We start from the raw sequence: 20,415 nt of genomic DNA on the forward strand, positions 1-20,415 counted from the left end.
TTGGAATAACACAACATTTTGCTACTGATGATGAAGTAATTTGGAATAACCCAGCACGTTGCTACTGATGATGAAGTAATTTATGATAGAAATTTGGGTAGGCTTCACTATAAGGGTACATTTTAGTATAATGTACAGTTTTCACCAACTGTACTGTTGTTGAGAATTAATATGGGTCACAATTTTATTCAACATGGACTAGATTATAGACTATGTTAATCTCTATGACTGAACTTGTCTTTTGATTATAGTCTATTTGCTTTGCCTTTGAGGTGGGTGTTAAATAGCTTTGGCAGAAAGTTTTCATCATAAAGCTTACCTTAAGGACTTTATAAGCAACGCATTCCTGGCTCCTTGATCCTCCTTTTTTTTCAATTACATTTTGATGAAATCATTTGAGTACCCTTAATTTTGCTAGCCGAGCGGTTATAGGCTAGACTCGCAATGCTAAGATGTATTGTTGGTTTAGTGGGTTCGATTCCCCCGGTCTAGGCCTTGGATTTTATTTAATGGTTAATATGAGAACTTTGTAGTAAAGTATATTTGCTAGTCGCCTCCGCCCACCACACCTAATTGGTAGTTGGACGTTAAGCCCCGCCTGAAAAAATAGGCGATTACTTTACTTTACTTCATTTTACCTTAACTTTGCATTAGATCAAAACGAATCATTATTATTGCATCAATAATGGACCACTACCGGGTTTCAGTTCAAAGAAATATTGATCAAACTGCTGGTAAAATATTGATCAAATTTCTATGAAATCATCAATACTTTTGACTTTACTTTAGCTTTATCTTGATTTTGATAATAATATTGACCTCGCAGATCCTGCTATTTGTCCTAAGAATACCCTGCTATCTTAGAATATCTGTCACTGAAATTGTGTTCTTATCTAATATTATTGAAGGTACTAAACATCCAAATGGATATTTTATTGTATTTATCCTGTTTATTTGTAAGTATTGTTAATCTTTTGTTCTTTTTCTTTTTAACTCTCTCCCTCTTGTCCAGGTAGTTGAATACAATCGTTGGGAAGAATGGGCGGACGGACATTGTCGTCTAGTATATCCGCCGGAAAGTGAAGAAGCTAAACGACACGCTTCCGGCTGGGCGATGCGAAACACCAACAATCATAATGTGCACATATTGAAGAAATCCTGTCTTGGCGTGCTAGTCTGTTCTAGAAGATGTGTCCTGCCGAACGGTGAGACGGTGCACCTGAGGCCGGCCATCTGTGACAAAGCGAGGAAGAAACAGCAAGGTACGTCTACACGTACGTAATAAAAGATTATTTCCTTTGAACGTAGTGAACGTATTTTTACTAATTTTTGTTTTTTGGTATGACGGATCGTGATTTTGAACTAAGTTATGTTCCAAATAGTGAGAGAGAGGGGGGGAGTTCGAGTCACGTCAATGGGTGGGGTTAACACAATCAATCAATCTGCTAGAAATAAGTCAATAGATTGGAAATCGTTTCTGTCACTAAACGCTAAGCATGACCATATCGATTTATCATTTTTATTTTTATTTTTTCTTTCCGATTTTTTTTTAATTTTCGATTTCTTTTTATTTATCTTTGAAATCTCCCGTAGATTTATCTTCATTCACATGTTTAATAGCTTCAATTCTGAAAATAAATTAAGAACATTTTTATGAATTATTCAAATCATTCCAAAGATAAATATCTGAAAGGAATTCTTTTTTGAAGTCTGGCAGTTTATGAAGCTCTGCAACAACCACTAACATAGTTTACTTCCATGGGTCTTTTTGTTAAACTTACAAAACTTACAGTTATAGAAGCTTCTTTTTGATGCCCGTCAAAATTAGACTTAGGAGTTTTAGAAGTTAGGAGTTATCTGTTCTTAGATAATTGTGTCACAGAATTGGGAAATCCAATGAGATGGAAAAAAGATGGCTGAGAAAGATTTAAAGGGTTAAAGCCCAGGTAGGGCTCAGAGCAGTAGAAGCTGTCCAAGTATCAGAGTGTATAAGGACTCCAGACCTCCGCTCGGGACATTCAATTGCATTCAGGGCATTGCATTCACTCACTGAGGATTCATTCTTACACTCTCTTCACGACCTTAACAAAAATTACTCCTGTCCAGCGATATTCAACTTAGTTCGAGTATTCAACCACTTAACTGGGTACAAACTCTCTTGCGTTTCAGTTCGAAGAACAGGTACAGATTTCCGTACAAGTCTCATACTGGTCTCTTGGATTAACCAGGAAAAGAAACAATAGTACGGAGCCATAAACTACCTTTGGTCCTTAGAGTTTAGTCCACAGATGTTGCAGCTTCATAAATTTAATTTCCCTTTGTCAGAAGAAGAGGATGGACTAGCCATTTCTTCAGGTAACTTGGCGTAATCCACGAACATCCCTTTCATTGACATCCCAAATACCCTAAACCATGTACTTAAGGGCCAGATAGATAAATGGGCTCAAAGCCCTAAGGGAAACTCTTGCTCATCACGCACTCGTTAACACGTTAGATAGATGCTCACATTCTAGGTACAGTTGATACTTAAGGAAGCTATCAGCTCTTTTAGGTCGCAATGGATTTAGACTTTGTTAGATCGCACTTAACATGGTTTATGGTTCTAATAACTTGTGCCAACAAGTCCCCTCAAATTCGACCTCAAATTTAAATGTTTCTCCGGTGCAAGTTTACTAACAAAACAAGAGTTAATGTATAAGAGAACTAATAATTTATTAAATCGATTATTAAATTTTTAGGTAAACCATGTCCAAATCGACTTTGTAGCGGTCGGCTGGAAATTCTTCCATGTAGAGGTCATTGTGGTTATCCAGTCACACATTTCTGGAGGCATACAGAGCACGCCATCTTTTTCCAGGTAATAATAATTTCTATAAACTGTTAAGAAATCATTTTAAAAGCAATGGTAATCAGCTGGACTTAATCCTGACTCAACGGAGGAAATCTAAAGGAGCTTCACTTCCTCTAGATTCTAACAAAAAAAAATAAAACTTCTATTTCCTGTTTTCTTAAACTTCAAAACAGCTGATTTGTCCCTTTCAATTAGATTAAATAAAACATCTGATTTTAAATAAAAGATTTTAGACGAATGTAGCACAGTTCGGTACTTCCTTCTAAAAATTGTAGCTTTCTTTCAGGCAAAAGGTGTACACGATCATCAAAGACCTGAAGCTAAATCCACATCAGAGGCAAGGAGAAGTCTAGGAGCTGGCCGAAGAGTTCGAGGTCTTGCAGTAATGTTAGCCAAAGAAGCTTCCCTTGGAAATAAGGTAAGAAACAAAAAAAGAAATGTAGTTTCGAAACTAGATAAGTGCCAGACTTCCGGGTTTAATAGATATAAAAACTAAACTGTCGTTGTATGGAAAGCATAGTTCGTAGATGTAAATTGGGGGGAGGAAACAAATCTTTAAACTTATAATCTTATATGAGCAGTTACGTTTAATATTAAGCTTAAGATAGAGACTTCCGGTATTACGCGAAATCCAGAAAACTTGCAGTTTTTCCGAAAATTTTTTTGTTTTGTTGAAGAGATTTCCATCAAAGTAGTTATTTCTTCCTAGTAGACCTCGATAGAACGTTAGAACGTTGGATATGAGGGTCTAAAAGCACCTATCCAATGTAGTTCTGAGTTACCAGTGATATTTCAAACAATATCAACAGATATTTGACTCTGACACATTATTCGCTTTTAAAGATAAAGTTAAAAAAGATGCACGAAATAAAAACTTATAAAATACTTCGAAAACTTCTTAACGCACCGTTCTAACCTCACTACCCATAATGTCCTCAAAATCCCTTTCATTACAGATCTTGCTAAAACTCGTTTTCTTAAAATTTCATTCCTTTACAGCAGCTCATCCTAATCCTTTAATTGAACACCTAGCCTCTTCCACATTACCAGGTAATCCTGCTAAGGAGATTGAAGAGTAGATGGCCCCGCGATCTACTCTCCTCATAAGAGTATAATAGTCCACGTTAATGGAGTGTAGCCACTGGGTGCCTTCTCCAATCTTCAATCAAGACCCTATATTACATCACATTTGCTTGTTGCAACAACCGTTGCAGTCGCAAATTTCAATACAAGATTTAAATAAATAAATAAAATAGAAATACATAATACATAATTTTTTTTTTTTTAATGATTTAAGGCGCGTCAACATGTAAGGTTATTGGCGCCCGGAGCTTTTTTCAGTTCACTGCCGGCCTCCGGACAGTGTTCTCTCGTTACAGACAACACTGTCCATCACCGGACAGAGAGCTGTAAGAAGCTCCTAGGAAAAGAAAATCTAAGAGGTCAGCAGCTGGATTCGAACCCGGGACCTCCGCGTGGGAACTCGTGGGGGTCCAGTACGCTAACCAATCCCTTCCCTAATACATAAATTGATTAATCAATTAAATATTTATTAGGAAAAACGCCATTACGACGTGCATTTTACGGTGAAAATGCACTAGAAGTACGTACTTGAGCGTAATAATCTGAACATAGAGCTGTTTATACACGGGCGACTTGAGTACATAGAGTGAGCACCCTCGAACCAGGTGGTCCTACATAAATCAATTAACCTGATAGGCTGTGATTTAGTCGGCTGTGCGGTAGAGGAAGTAGAACTGAGAGAAAGAGAGAGAGAGTGAGAACGCGGTACTGGAGATCGAGAGGAGTGTATCATCCCACGTTTCTATGCCAACAACATCCAAATAATCACTGCAGACTCGCCGGCCCCTACTCCATCATTCCCAGCATCCACGCCCCATTCATCTATTATTATCTTTATCAAACAATAAAACTCGAGTCTCATTAATAAACACATCCTGCTAGTCTTTTTTATCTTTTTTAATTTCATTTTATTGATAAATCTCCAAATTTATAAAAGCTTAAATTTTATTTGTAAACCTGGGGATAAAATCAAGCTATTTTATCTCCTATCATAAATCGTGCTATAATGAAACTTGTCAGCTACTTGCCAATGCTTGAAATAAACATTTAGTTGACTTATTAATAATTGCTTTACTTCAAAGCAGGGCTGTCAACGTTGGCGGCCCCCGAGGTAATTTTTTGTAGCCCACGATGTTCTAAAATAAAGTGATAATATAAAAAAGTAGTTTCGAAGAAAATAGCGCTTAGTGGAATTCCTTGTTAACCCTTTAACTACCGAAGACAATAAATGTGGCCCATTGCCTTTAATCGGGGGGGCCTGTGGAGGACTACTTCCGGTAACGTTTAGAGACTCACTGGATTAAGATGTTGTGGATCATACCTATCAAATCTTCTTCTTCTTCTTAAATGGCGCTACAACTCATGAAGAGTCTTGGCCTCCTCAAGACGTGCCCGCCAGGCGTCTCCGTCCTGCGCAGCCGCCTTCCAGTTATGGAATCCAAGCAATACCAAAGCATCTCTTGCCACACAGTCCTGCCATCGCGTTCTTGGTCTGCCTACCCTCCTGGGACCTTGTACGCTACCATCCATAATTTTTTTTGGGCATTTCTTCATCCCATCACAGTCTTCCGAGTTTTACAATTTTGACGATATCCGGTTCCTTGAACAAAGCATATGCCTCCCGGTTTTTCCTGATCCTCCAGTTCTGCCCATCACGTGTACAGGGGCCATAAATTCTACAGAGAACCTTCCGCTCGAATATCGCCAAGGACTTCTCATCTACTTTTGACATGGTCCATGCTTCTGAGCCGTACATAAGCACTGGCCGGATCAACGTCTTATACATTTGAATTTTCGTGCTGCGGGAGATAAGCTTGCACCTATCAAATCAAATTTGTAAATTTAATGAGGCTTGCGTGAATCTTGCCTGTTGCACCTGATTGCTCGTCTTTTAAATGATTTTTTGACAACCCATGTCTAGATTTCCACTTTTTCTGCCTTTGACACCTACTTTTATGGCCAGGGCTAAAATAAACAGAAAGGGTAGACTTAATTTGGAGAATGTAAGGTAAAATACCACGAAAAAATACAGAATTGGGTTCCAGTTCGTCTAGATTTCTACTAGTTTTATCTCTATTATCTAGTTTTGAGACCAAAGCTAAAACATGCACAAAGGGTAGACTTAATTTGGAGAATGTAAGGTAAAATACCACAGAAAAATACAGAATTGGGTTCCAGTTCGTCTAGATTTCTACTAGTTTTCTTTCTGTTATCTATTTTTGAGACCAATGCTAAAACATGCACAAAGGGTAGACTTAATTTGGAGAATGTAAGGTAAAATACCACGGAAAAATACAGAATTGGGCTCCAGTTCGTCTAAATTTCTACTAGTTTTATCTCTATTATCTAGTTTTGAGACCAAAGCTAAAACATGCACAAAGGGTAGACTTAATTTGGAGAATGTAAGGTAAAATACCACGGAAAAATACAGAATTGGGCTCCAGTTCGTCTAAATTTCTACTAGTTTTATCTCTATTATCTAGTTTTGAGACCAAAGCTAAAACATGCACAAAGGGTAGACTTAATTTGGAGAATGTAAGGTAAAATACCACGGAAAAATACAGAATTGGGTTCCAGTTCGTCTAGATTTCTACTAGTTTTCTTTCTGTTATCTAGTTTTGAAACCAAAGCTAAAACATGCACAAAGGGTAGACTTAATTTGGAGAATGTAAGGTAAAATACCACAGAAAAATACAGAATTGGGTTCCAGTTCGTCTAGATTTCTACTAGTTTTCTTTCTGTTATCTAGTTTTGAAACCAAAGCTAAAACATGCACAAAGGGTAGACTTAATTTGGAGAATGTAAGGTAAAATACCACGGAAAAATACAGAATTGGGTTCCAGTTCGTCTAGATTTCTACTAGTTTTCTTTCTGTTATCTAGTTTTGAAACCAAAGCTAAAACATGCACAAAGGGTAGACTTAATTTGGAGAATGTAAGGTAAAATACCACGGAAAAATACAGAATTGGGTTCCAGTTCGTCTAGATTTCTACTAGTTTTCTTTCTGTTATCTAGTTTTGAAACCAAAGCTAAAACATGCACAAAGGGTAGACTTAATTTGGAGAATGTAAGGTAAAATACCACAGAAAAATACAGAATTGGGTTCCAGTTCGTCTAGATTTCTACTAGTTTTCTTTCTGTTATCTAGTTTTGAAACCAAAGCTAAAACATGCACAAAGGGTAGACTTAATTTGGAGAATGTAAGGTAAAATACCACGGAAAAATACAGAATTGGGCTCCAGTTCGTCTAAATTTCTACTAGTTTTATCTCTATTATCTAGTTTTGAGACCAAAGCTAAAACATGCACAAAGGGTAGACTTAATTTGGAGAATGTAAGGTAAAATACCACGGAAAAATACAGAATTGGGCTCCAGTTCGTCTAAATTTCTACTAGTTTTATCTCTATTATCTAGTTTTGAGACCAAAGCTAAAACATGCACAAAGGGTAGACTTAATTTGGAGAATGTAAGGTAAAATACCACGGAAAAATACAGAATTGGGCTCCAGTTCGTCTAAATTTCTACTAGTTTTCTTTCTGTTATCTATTTTTGAGACCAATGCTAAAACATGCACAAAGGGTAGACTTAATTTGGAGAATGTAAGGTAAAATACCACGAAAAAATACAGAATTGGGTTCCAGTTCGTCTAGATTTCTACTAGTTTTCTTTCTGTTATCTATTTTTGAGACCAATGCTAAAACATGCACAAAGGGTAGACTTAATTTGGAGAATGTAAGGTAAAATACCACGGAAAAATACAGAATTGGGTTCCAGTTCGTCTAGATTTCTACTAGTTTTCTTTCTGTTATCTATTTTTGAGACCAATGCTAAAACATGCACAAAGGGTAGACTTAATTTGGAGAATGTAAGGTAAAATACCACGAAAAAATACAGAATTGGGTTCCAGTTCGTCTAGATTTCTACTAGTTTTATCTCTATTATCTAGTTTTGAGACCAAAGCCATGCACAAAGGGTAGACTTAATTTGGAGAATGTAAGGTAAAATACCACGAAAAAATACAGAATTGGGTTCCAGTTCGTCTAGATTTCGACTAGTTTTCTTTCTGTTATCTATTTTTGAGGCCAAAGCGAAGACATACATATAGGTTAGCCTTCTATTGGAATATTAATGGTAAAATACAAGGGAAAATTACCGTTCCTTTAACAGATGTTCTACAGTTAAGATGATGTAGTTTAACATGAAACTCCACAAATTTTACAATACCCTGAATTTACCGAAACGTTGGTTATGAAGAAACAAAAATTATTTGTGAATTTATTGACCGTACCTCAATATTCCCCAAAATCACCTAATATAATGTTAACAGTATTCTTTAAGAACGGCAATTTTTCAATATTAAAAGAAAAACCATATTGAATAAATGCTACCATAAATTCTTATGATTAAATGGATGTATGTATCCAAAAGTTACTTATAAATTAGTAAGAAAGGAATGGGGCAGTGATTTAGAGCCTAAGGCCGTGGCTTCCACCTCCTATTGTTCGTTCAGATCGTATTCCAGATTTAGTCAATAGTTGTAGTTTTCGGCCAGTCTCGGGTACTATTCGGGTAGCACCGGCTACAAAAAAAAAACTTCGGGTCCTTAACTTTTTGAAACTATTCCTCAAATTATTTAAATGGATTCTTTGAATAAATATTTAATGGATAACATCCATATATTCCAATCTGTAAGGATTGAACTGGATAAAAAGAAGAAATATGAATACCACACACTACATTCAGTATTTGCATATTTAAAGTGGGATGTCCTGAAACAAAAAATTTCGATAGAGATTAATGGCTTCTAATATTTACTAACGGAAGTATGGTTATTGTTTTTAATTGTTTCAAAAAAGCAGGAAGTAATTTATTTCCTAACTTTAAGAAAGTCCTCTTCATTGTAAATTTACTTATCTGAGGAAGCAATTCAATCTCCATTTATTGTAATTCACGTAAAAGTTTGCCAAAAACACTCACACGACTTCCTTTAGCTATGATTCACCGTAAGTTTCCTTCAAATAAAGAGTTTTTATTGTAAAAGTTAATTAACTTCAACGTTGGTTTAAAGATAATTCAATTTTACAATCAAAATTTTTAAAAAAAGAGTTACAGGATGTTAACATCCTTTAATTAAAAGAGAAAGGGATATGAAAAACTAGTAAAAATTCCTGTTTTTTTTTTCTTTCAATAATAATATATCCGGTTTTAATAATTTACTCCAAACTGGCCGCCAGCGATGATTTCTTGTAAATATTCTTTTCCTTATTACAATAACTGAATTCCAAATTATATTTTGTATTCTTCGAACTAGTGACCTTTCAAAAGTATTGTTACCTCTGGACAAGTGCTGTCTTACCTGTACCTTTCACTTACAATATTGTAGTTTTATTTGCCTATCGAGTTGTAATATTAATAATTTAAATCAAATGTGAGACACAAGAATTTATAGATGGGCAAAAGTAATGCTTACATTTTTGAGGGGTAGATTAACGTGAGAGTTTTTTTAGGTATTACAATATTTTAATTTAAACTGAAAAGTTTAATAAAAAAAAAAAAAGGAAAAGCAGTTGAAAGGTTTTCATTATTTATTGGATTAATTGTAAATTTTTTAAGGCGCCACGATAGCCGAGCGGTTAAGAGACTAGACCCGCAATGCTAAGATGTATTGTTGGTTTAGTGGGTTCGATTCCCCCGGTCTAGGCCTTGAATTTTATTCAATAAGAGAACTTTATAGTAAAGTATGTTAGGTGTTATAGGCTAGACCCGCAATGCTAAGATGTATTGTTGGTTTAGTGGGTTCGATTCCCTGGTCTCTAGGCCTTGTATTTTATTTAATGGTTAATATGAGAAATTTATAGTAAATTGTGTTTGCTAGTCGCCTCCGTCCACGACACCTAATTTGGTAGTTGGACGTTAAGCCCCGCCTTAAGAAAAATAGGCATTACTTTATTTCGTATAATTAAAAAAACCAAAAAAATAAACGAAACAATCTTTCGACGCTTCGCTGACCTCTACTATCCAGCCATAGAAATTACCACGACCATAAAAAAATAGCTCTCGCCAAAACCATTTACCGCAAAGCTTAGCCAATCTTTTTTCAAACGATTTCCTGTTGAAACAAGATTAATGTGAAACAATTTTTCCCAAAACTTATTGTTTCACATATCGTTTAAAATCATGAGAAGTTCACCTTGGAATATTCAGCTCAGGTATTTACAAATAGATATGTTTTATGTTTTCATTAAACATAAAGATCGTGAATCGTTTCAGTTTTTTTTTTTTTTTTTTTTTTTTTTGAGCTAGCCTAATATGTCTCAAAAATTGCAACATTCTAATAATTTCATGCACGTGCAAATGTAAACAATGATGGTATTTTATTTTTCAAGTTTTGTAGTCATAGAATTAGGTTAAATTATTCACATGTATGCGCAGGCTATAATCAATTTTGATAATTATATATTTAGACGAGAAATTTATTCACTTAAAATGATGTATTAAAGAATAAGAACGTTAGATGTATTCTGATTGAATAATGTAGGATAATAATTTTTTTCGTTTTTTTGATGTTTCGTTCGTTCAAGTTTATTAGATTACATAAGTTTAAGTTTTTGTTTACTTTCTCTCAATCAATTTAGTTGATTGTTATCGTGCAGATTTTCGACTTCAAGTTTACACCAGAAATATCCGGTTTAGATGTTCCCTGAACACGGATTTTTTTTGGGGGGGAAATTCCTCATCAATCTCTCTCTCTCTCTCTCTCTCTCTCTCTCTCTCTCTCTCTCTCTCTCTCCTTGTGCATGTGTTGCGTAAGCAACCGCCTGACTCAAAAAATCGATAAACTTGTACGAAGTTCAAATTTGATCAGTTCATTTGCCACACAATCAGATTTAGGTCGAAATTTGTCAAAACATAAAATATAAATAAATATTCACGTTTAGTTGCAAAATGTCAATGTGAAATTGAACATGCGAGGTCTGTAAATTAAGTAATGAGACTAATTTTTTTAATTTTTTTTATTCAAAAAGAATTGCAATTCTATATTGTCACCTTCAAAATAATCTGAAGCCACACAACGCTGGAGACCTTTCTTCCACTCCTCATAGCAGTGCTCGAACTCCCTATACTGGAATAGCCCTCAGCTGGTCTCGGTTACAGCCGTTTGAATGTTTTCGACTGTCCCAAAATGAGTTCCATTGAGGTGATTTTTCCAACTTCGGGAAGAGAAAAAAGTCACAAGGGCTCAGGTCAGACGAATAAGGAGGCTGAGGAACCACAGGAATGTTCTTTTTTTTTTAATGGCCAAAAAACTCCGTTTATTGAAATTGGCGAAGGATGGTGAAGTCGAAGATCAAATGCATGCTGATTTGTTTTCTTCGATATACAAAGAGTTTCTACCACAAGGTCAAACGGTCAATCAACACTTTTACCGAGAGAGGTTCTTGAAAAACTTCTCGAAAAAGGGTCATTCATGTGAGACCAAGAACATCAAGAACAAGTGGGTGTTGCATCACGATAATGCTCCTTGTCACACAGCAATTTCAATAAACGAGTTTTTGGCCAGTAAAAACATTCCTGTAAAACAGGACTACTTACGATTCAACGAAATAACTATTAATGGGACGGTCTATTTCTGATAGTTGTGTGTGTGTATGTATAAACTGAGTACTTTCTAAAGAATACTTGGTTTACTGTTTAAGTACTTCCGTCCAATTTGATTGAAAGACCAGTTGAAATCCTTCGACCATAAATGTGGCTTTTACGCATGCGCACACAATAATTTTTTGCTAAATACTCAATGAATGAAAATAAAAACAGGTTAATCGAAAGTTTGAATTTAATCAATCTCTTGTAAAAAGTGAAAAAAAAAAGGTAAAGTAATCGCCTATTTTTTTCAGGCGGGACTTAACGTCCAACTACCATTTACTAGGTGTCGTGGACGGAGGCGACTAGCAAACATACTTTACTATTCCTCTTATTAACCATTAAATAAAATCCAAGGCTTAGACCAGGGGAATCGAACCCACTAAACCAACAATACATCTTAGCATTGCGGGTCTAGCCTATATCTGCCTAACATACTTTACTGTAAAGTTCTCATATTAACCATTAAATAAAATCCAAGGCCTAGACCAGAGGGAATCGAAGCCACTAAACCAACAATACATCTTAGCATTGCGGGTCTAGCCTATAACCGCTCGCTATCGTGGCGCCTAATCGGAAGTTCGAATTTAATCAAACTTTGTATATTTTTTTTTATATCCTGAAAACTGTATTTCTAATAAATATATTTTGGATGTAATTTACGAAAAATTTTAATTGGAAATATTAAAAAATTAAATGATTTTTTTCAAATTTATTATTTTAAGTAATCAATTTTTTTTGTTTTAGCTTTTATCGTTGCGAGATGTAAAAAGGCCAGCTTGCGACTTAGATCTCATGCAAAACCAAAGATCCATGCCTCCTCCATTAATTCCGGATGATAAAGGTAAGTAATGAGAGATAACAGTACGGATCTAGTTTTTTTTAATAACGATGTATAATACAGTCTAAATATTTTTTATTCTAAATTCCAGGTTATTCTTGTTCCTGTCCACCTTTTGAATGCATGTGCCACCATCACACACATCCGGTGCTCGCCAATACCACCAACATGGTCGCTACTGTTGGCCACCAAGTAACAACAGTATCGCCACCACTTCCGCTCTTACCACCAAACGTACACAACAACAATGACAACAACATGTACCTACCAGAGGTGGTGGATCCATCAACGACAGCCGGAAATGAATGGTACACACCACCACCGCCAGAACAATCCTACATCCCGGATCTATCATCGGCCGCCTATGAGACAATGCCCAGCCTGGGCGGTGATCTTTTCCAGCCGGAAGAGATGTTCGCAGAACCGTCCGGTTCACCGCCTACCCTACTAGATCTTGGCAGTGGAACAATTCATCGGCCGCCAATTACCGAAGCACAGCAGCAACAGCAACAACAACAACAACAACAACACCACCATCATCATCATCATCATCAAATTAAATCTGAAAATGAATGGTGCAGTCTAGCTGGACAAACGGATCCGTTAAGACATCACCAACAACCAATTGCTCAATATTCGGGTGATTGGTACTGTCCAGATCCGTTGTCAGAATTGGATGCTTTGACCGGTGATTCCTCACAAGAAAGTTCTCTTAATGATTTTAAACAAAATGAACTATACTTTAGTAATCAATTCTCTTACAATTACTATCAACCGATATCTTCGTAAAAACGGTGCCCTGGAAATATTAATTTACGCAAAATATTTTGTATATACTCGCACAAATTGTAAAAAAAAAATATTTAAAAAAAAAGGAAATGTTGGAAACGAACAAACTTGCCTCGTTTTAGTGGCATATAATAATAATTATTTGAAATTAAAAGAATTAAAAGAACAATTACAAAAGACATTAAGTTTTGAGTTATAAAAAAAAATAGCAACTACGTCAGACCCAAATTATGACGCAATTCCCAAATTAGGCACCATCTTTCGAAGAAAATGTACAATTGTTCATCTGCAACAAAGCCCTGAAGTTAATTTAATACTTTTCATAAAAAATCTCAACACTTTCATTCAATAATAAGTCTTCAATGTACCAAAGTAATAATTACGGATTTAATTTTACCATTAGTTCATTCAAATATATTAGTTATTTTTTTCATATCTCTCCAAACTTACTGAATGAACAATGAAATTCATTAAAGAATAATGCAACTAAAAATATTCTAAAAATATCAAAACACACCTGAAGTATTTTAAAAACAGAATTCAAATATGCGTTAACTGTTGATGGCCACACTAAAGCCAAGAATATTGTTTTGCTCTGATTGATGTAGTGGTCAAATGGACCAAAACTATGAAAGAAGCTATTTAAGTCAAGTCACAATAATTTGCCAAAAATAAATAAATAAATAAAAATAATTTTTAAACAAAAAATATTACTATTTCATTGAGAATATTTCATACCAGAATTATCAGTATAATAAAAATGCCATTCATTCTTTTAAATTTTAAAAATGAATGAATAAAGTAAAAAATAAATAAATAAAAATTATTACTATTTCATTGAGAATATTTCATACCAGAATTAAACAGTATAATAAAAATGCCATTCATTCTATTAAATTTTAAAAATGAATGAATAAAGTAAAAAATAAATAAATAAAAATTATTACTATTTCATTGAGAATATTTCATACCAGAATTAAACAGTATAATAAAAATGCCATTCATTCTATTAAATTTTAAAAATGAATGAATAAAGTAAAAAATAAATAAATAAAAATTATTAATATTTCATTGAGAATATTTCATACCAGAATTAAACAGTATAATAAGAATGCCATTCATTCTTTTAAATTTTAAAAATGAATGAATAAAGTAAAAAATAAATAAATAAAAATTATTACTATTTCATTGAGAATATTTCATACCAGAATTAAACAGTATAATAAAAATGCCATTCATTCTTTTAAATTTTAAAAATGAATGAATAAAGTAAAAAATAAATAAATAAAAATTATTACTATTTCATTGAGAATATTTCATACCAGAATTAAACAGTATAATAAAAATGCCATTCATTCTTTTAAATTTTAAAAATGAATGAATAAAGTAAAAAATAAATAAATAAAAATTATTACTATTTCATTGAGAATATTTCATACCAGAATTAAACAGTATAATAAAAATGCCATTCATTCTTTTAAATTTTAAAAATGAATGAATAAAGTAAAAAATAAATAAATAAAAATTATTACTATTTCATTGAGAATATTTCATACCAGAATTAAACAGTATAATAAAAATGCCATTCATTCTTTTAAATTTTAAAAATGAATGAATAAAGTAAAAAATAAATAAATAAAAATTATTACTATTTCATTGAGAATATTTCATACCAGAATTAAACAGTATAATAAAAATGCCATTCATTCTATTAAATTTTAAAAATGAATGAATAAAGTAAAAAATAAATAAATAAAAATTATTACTATTTCATTGAGAATATTTCATACCAGAATTAAACAGTATAATAAAAATGCCATTCATTCTTTTAAATTTTAAAAATGAATGAATAAGGTAAAAAATAAATAAATAAAAATTATTACTATTTCATTGAGAATATTTCATACCAGAATTAAACAGTATAATAAAAATGCCATTCATTCTTTTAAATTTTAAAAATGAATGAATAAAGTAAAAAATAAATAAATAAAAATTATTACTATTTCATTGAGAATATTTCATACCAGAATTAAACAGTATAATAAAAATGCCATTCATTCTTTTAAATTTTAAAAATGAATGAATAAAGTAAAAAATAAATAAATAAAAATTATTACTATTTCATTGAGAATATTTCATACCAGAATTAAACAGTATAATAAAAATGCCATTCATTCTTTTAAATTTTAAAAATGAATGAATAAAGTAAAAAATAAATAAATAAAAATTATTACTATTTCATTGAGAATATTTCATACCAGAATTAAACAGTATAATAAAAATGCCATTCATTCTTTTAAATTTTAAAAATGAATGAATAAAATATATTCATAATAACCAGATCATTATTAGATCATTGTAATTTTATTCTAATTGAATTTGGAATTAATTATTCGTTGTAATTTTTATTTTTATTTATTTTTTTGAACCTGAATTTATTTATTTATTTATTTTTTTGAGTGAAATTGTGGCTTGATTGACTTTTAATAACATCTTTAATGAACACTCTAATAACATACACTATTATACGCAACCCTATTGTAAAAAGTTTTTTATTAAACGAAAAGAAAAGAAAACTTTTAAGAAGGCTGAGGTATTTTTTTTTTTGTTTGTTTGTTTGTATGTCTAGTCTTTATTTGCTGTTATCTTTTTTTTTTTTTAAGTTATAAATTTCGCCAAGACAATTATCTAATTTTTTTGCACCTTGTTTTTAATATTTAGTTTTATCTCACTAAAGTGAACAAGGTTATCTTTTTTTTAATTGATTATTTGCAAAATTTGAGTCAAATTGATACTTTTGTCTATCTCTATCTCTCTCTCTCTCCCGCTCTCTCTCTTAGATAAATAAGGATTTCTCATGGCGCACCATAAATTTATGGTATTGGGAAAAGATTCGCTTATGAAATACTTTGCTTTTTTACCAATGAAATAAACTTCTTGATAAGGGCAACAAGTGGTATTCAAATAGTAGAACAATATATGATGGTCAACTCTTCGGATTTTCACCAAAGATCTCATCATCTTAGATTGCTCATCTTGAACCTGAGTCAAGGATGAGAAATCTCCGGACCACCATCATCTCAGTGAGATTCCTGAGCCGGCCGTATACAAAGCTGCTAAAGCAAAATTTTAATGAATGATGAATTTCTTAAAATATTTTCACAATAGCTGAAAACTATTGGAATCCTGAAATTTTTCAGCGTTCAGAATTCCGTGTTAAGCTAATTTTTATTTGTTACAAAAGAGAAAAAGAAAAAAGTATTAATAGTAAAGTATGTGTGCTTTCGCCCCCCGTCTAACTTGGCAACCAATAATTCTTAAAATATATTGGTAATGATAGATTTGAAGGTCACACTGAAATAGCTCTCGAAGCGGAAGCTAATCCCTCCACTCATCCACCTGTAAGAGTTCTATAATACATTTTGCCAGGAAAACATTTAAAAAAAATAAGTGTTATAGATCTTCAAGAATGTATTAATACATTTGGTAGACTCAATGGTGTTGGCTACAACAACCACCTAAATCATTTTTGGTAGCTCTCCCTTTAAGTTTTCAAAAAAAAAAGCGTCTTGTAAAAAAACAGTTCTAATGTGGGTATAGTAGTGAACTAGAGTTTGATCCCAGTGGGGTACGCTATAATTATTCCAACTAGTTGTAGTAGAAGTCGGTAGAAGTATTTGTGGTTTTGTATTGTTAGGGGCCTAGGGTGGCCGCAGGGGGGAAGGGCCAAGATCCCTGAAGAAGTGGCTAGTCCATTTCTCTCCCACACCCCTACGGTTGGTGTTATGCATTATTTAAAGGAAAATTTGTAGCAGACATCTACAAGAAATGTTGACTACAAAAAGGGCTACTTTGTGCATTAAACTAAGGATACTCAATCTATAAAGGTGCATAAAAACTATGTTAACCAAAATTTGTTTTAAGAATACTATGAAAATTACAAACTTCTTTGGGTTTCACCATCGCTTAACACCCAACCATTGAAGAGTTGACCTCCGTTCTACAACAGTTTTTTTAAGAAATCCACAGTGACCATTGCTAAAGAACAAATAACCTTCTCCTGTAATTTAATGCCTAACGATTTAGAATTTAATTACCAATATATATTCTCCTACATAAAACATAATTGTTCTATTTATGTGTTTAAATAACTTTTTTCGCCAAAAATTACTCATAATTTTTGGCGAAAAATCAGTGAAGACTTTTAAAGTACTTAAAAAAAATTTAATTGTAATTCTAATTAGATCAGTAAAGAGAATTAAAAAAAAAACAATTAGTATTTTATAAAAAAAATATTATTAAAATTAAAAAAAATAAATTTTCAAAACTTATTTAAAAAAAAAAAAGAAGTACTGACTGAAATTTATTCGATTGATTTATTTCGATTGTAATTTAAGCTTATAATCACGAAAAAACGTTGATTGATATTTACACTTTATACAACTAGTTAAATAAAATGAATAAAAAAATTTAAAGGAAAGCAAAAAAACTTGTTACAGAACACTAGCATAGAGACTTCGTTACTGGATTACCCAAAAAATACTTTAAATTTACATTGCTGTTAAATGAACAATATTATATGCTAAAAACAAAAAAAAGAATAGTGTAAATAAAGATAAAGATAAATTAAAAGAAACTTATATATACATATATATAGATTATATTTATTGTAAATTATAATAGGTTCGTGTGATAATCGAACCTTTCGCACTTGTAAATGTAAGCAAAATTTTATTGTAAATAGTGAACAAATTTTGGCTTGAATATTGTTATTTATTTAATTTTTTTTTTTTGCATTTTGTTCCCCCCCCCCGCCTAAAATATAGATAATTGACATGAACAATAGAGGAAAATTATAGAGTCTATATGTTGGACTTCAAGAATATATGACTACATAAAAGTCTGTGATAGAAAGAAGTCGCCACGGTAGCCTACCGGTTAAGAGACTAGACCCGCAATGCTAAGATGTATTGTTGGTTTAGTGGGTTCGAGGTCTTAGGCATTGGATTTTATTTAATGGTTAATATGAGAAATTTGTAGTAAAGTATGTTAGTCGGTTATAGGCTAGACCCGCAATGCTAAGATGTATTGTTGATTTAGTGGGTTCGAGGTCTTGGGCCTTGGATTTTATTTAATGGTTAATATGAGAAATTTGTAGTAAAGTATGTTAGGCGGTTATAGGCTAGACCCGTAATGCTAAGATGTATTGTTGGTTTAGTGGGTTCGAGGTCTTAGGCCTTGGATTTTATTTATTGGTTAATATGAGAAATTTGTAGTAAAGTATGTTTGCTAGTCGCCTCCGTCCACGACACCTAATTTAGTAGTTGGATGTAAAGCCCCACCTTAAATAATAGGCGATTACTTTACTTCTTTTACTATGACAGAAAGGGATTTCTAGGCGCCACGATAGCGGAGCGGTTTAAGGAAATGCTCGCTTAGCGCTGTTGAACTGGGTTCGATTCCCCCGGTCTAAAGCATTGGGTTTTATTCTTTTCTTTATTTCTTAATTTTGAAATGTATATCTGTATTAATGTATGCAATTTAGAAAATATGATGATTATGCATCAAATGTCATGTACAACATGAAGCCGTCCAATGGTGATTCTCTCCTACTCAAACAAACTCATGATGTTGTTTACAGATTTTTCCAGTAAAGCACACAAGTTAGATGCCTCCATCAACGACATCATGCACTAGCTGGACCAAAAAAAATAGGCGAGTAGTGAAAGAAAAAGATGAATAATAGTCAAATGAAGTAGAGAAAAAAATGAACAAATATTAAATGATTCTATGTCAGAAGAAACTGACAATATGGATAAAGGAAATTCCACTTCATAAAGGAGTATTCCTTTTTCCAGATACAACTACGAATTTTCCAAAGCAGGGAAGACGAATTGATTTTAAGAAATTATAATTTTAAAAATAATTTCCAAATTATAATTCAATTTTAGAAAATAAAAAGTTGAACGATTGCTCGAAAAAAGATGATTAAGTATTTTTTTTTGTTTATAATATATCTTATAAAACCATTATTTAAGTTTTATTACTATAATAAATAAATACAATTTAATGAACAATAAAATAACAACAATAAAGTTGAATTTTGCCACAATTAGTTGAGGGAATAAGTTTGAAATAATCCCTGTAGGTAGCAACACTATGCAGCACAACATGGAGCGTCACTTTACCATACAGCAGTAAAGTAATTGATTTGCGTTTAAAATCTACTGAATATTTAATAAAGGCTTATTTGACCTGAGTTCCAAGAATGGATTACTAAATAATTAAACGTTTTCTTTAACAGCGCAATTTTGATTCCTAGAACAGATCTATTCAAAGATTTTTTTCTTGATAGACTTCACTTTTAGAAGGGGGAAATCAAATTCAGATCCAGCTATTTACCAGTTTCCAGGATTATTTTTTGAACAGAGAATGGAACAGAACGGAATATTTTAATTAAGGAATTCTAGGATAATTCACTTGAAATATGTCCAGGGTTTTCCTGGATATTTGGAAACTTAACATGACTTTCTCTGATTTTGGATTAAGAGTACACCTAGACGCCACGGTAGCCGAACAATTAGAGGTTAGAACCAGCAATGCTAAGATGTATTGTTGGTTTAGTGGGTTCGATTTCCCTGTTCTATGCCTTGGATTTTATTTAATGGTTAATAAAAGAAATTTACAGTAAAGTATGTTAGGCGGTTATAGACTTGACCCGCAATGCTAAGATGTATTGTTGGTTTAGTGGGTTCAATTCCCAGATCTCTAGGCCTTGGATTTTATTTAATGATTAATCTGAGAACTTTACAGTAAAGTATGTTAGGCGGTTATAGGCTAGACCCGCAATGCTAAGATATATTGTTGGTTTAGTGGATTCGATTCCCATCTCTTTGCTTTGGATTTTATTTAATGGTTAATATGAGAACTTTATAGTAAAGTATGTTATGCGGTTGTAGGCTAGACCCGCAATGCTAAGATGTATTGTTGGTTTAGTGGGTTCGATTCCCTATCTACTAGCCCTTGGATTTTATTTAATGGTTAATATGAGAACTTTACAGTAAAGTATGTTATGCGGTTGTAGGCTAGACCCGCAATGCTAAGATGTATTGTTGGTTTAGTGGGTTCGATTCCCTATCTACTAGCCCTTGGATTTTATTTAATGGTTAATATGAGAACTTTATAGTAAAGTATGTTAGGCGGTTATAGA

The 20,415-nt window shown here is 32.8% G+C and overlaps 1 protein-coding gene across 3 annotated transcripts in view; it reads left to right on the forward strand.

Moving 5' to 3' along the window:
- The window catches only part of LOC141455599 (uncharacterized), a 40,838-nt gene extending 22,869 nt beyond the window's left edge, over window positions 1–17,969 (forward strand). The window contains exons 3-7 of one of the 3 annotated variants that reach the window (XM_074130771.1): window positions 1,013–1,274; window positions 2,739–2,857; window positions 3,138–3,269; window positions 12,323–12,419; window positions 12,508–17,969. In XM_074130771.1, coding sequence (XP_073986872.1) covers window positions 1,013–1,274; window positions 2,739–2,857; window positions 3,138–3,269; window positions 12,323–12,419; window positions 12,508–13,205 — 1,308 coding nt within the window. In that variant the 3' untranslated portion in view covers window positions 13,206–17,969. The remainder of the gene's footprint in view (window positions 1–1,012; window positions 1,275–2,738; window positions 2,858–3,137; window positions 3,270–12,322; window positions 12,420–12,507) is intronic. The other 2 variants (XM_074130772.1, XM_074130773.1) reach the window with 2 other exon arrangements.
- The last annotated feature ends 2,446 nt before the right edge of the window (window positions 17,970–20,415 follow it).

Source organism: Rhodnius prolixus, unplaced genomic scaffold (assembly GCF_049639745.1).
Source record: "Rhodnius prolixus isolate KJV_2025 unplaced genomic scaffold, Rpr scaffold_4, whole genome shotgun sequence".
In the NCBI taxonomy this organism is placed as follows: domain Eukaryota; kingdom Metazoa; phylum Arthropoda; class Insecta; order Hemiptera; family Reduviidae; genus Rhodnius; species Rhodnius prolixus.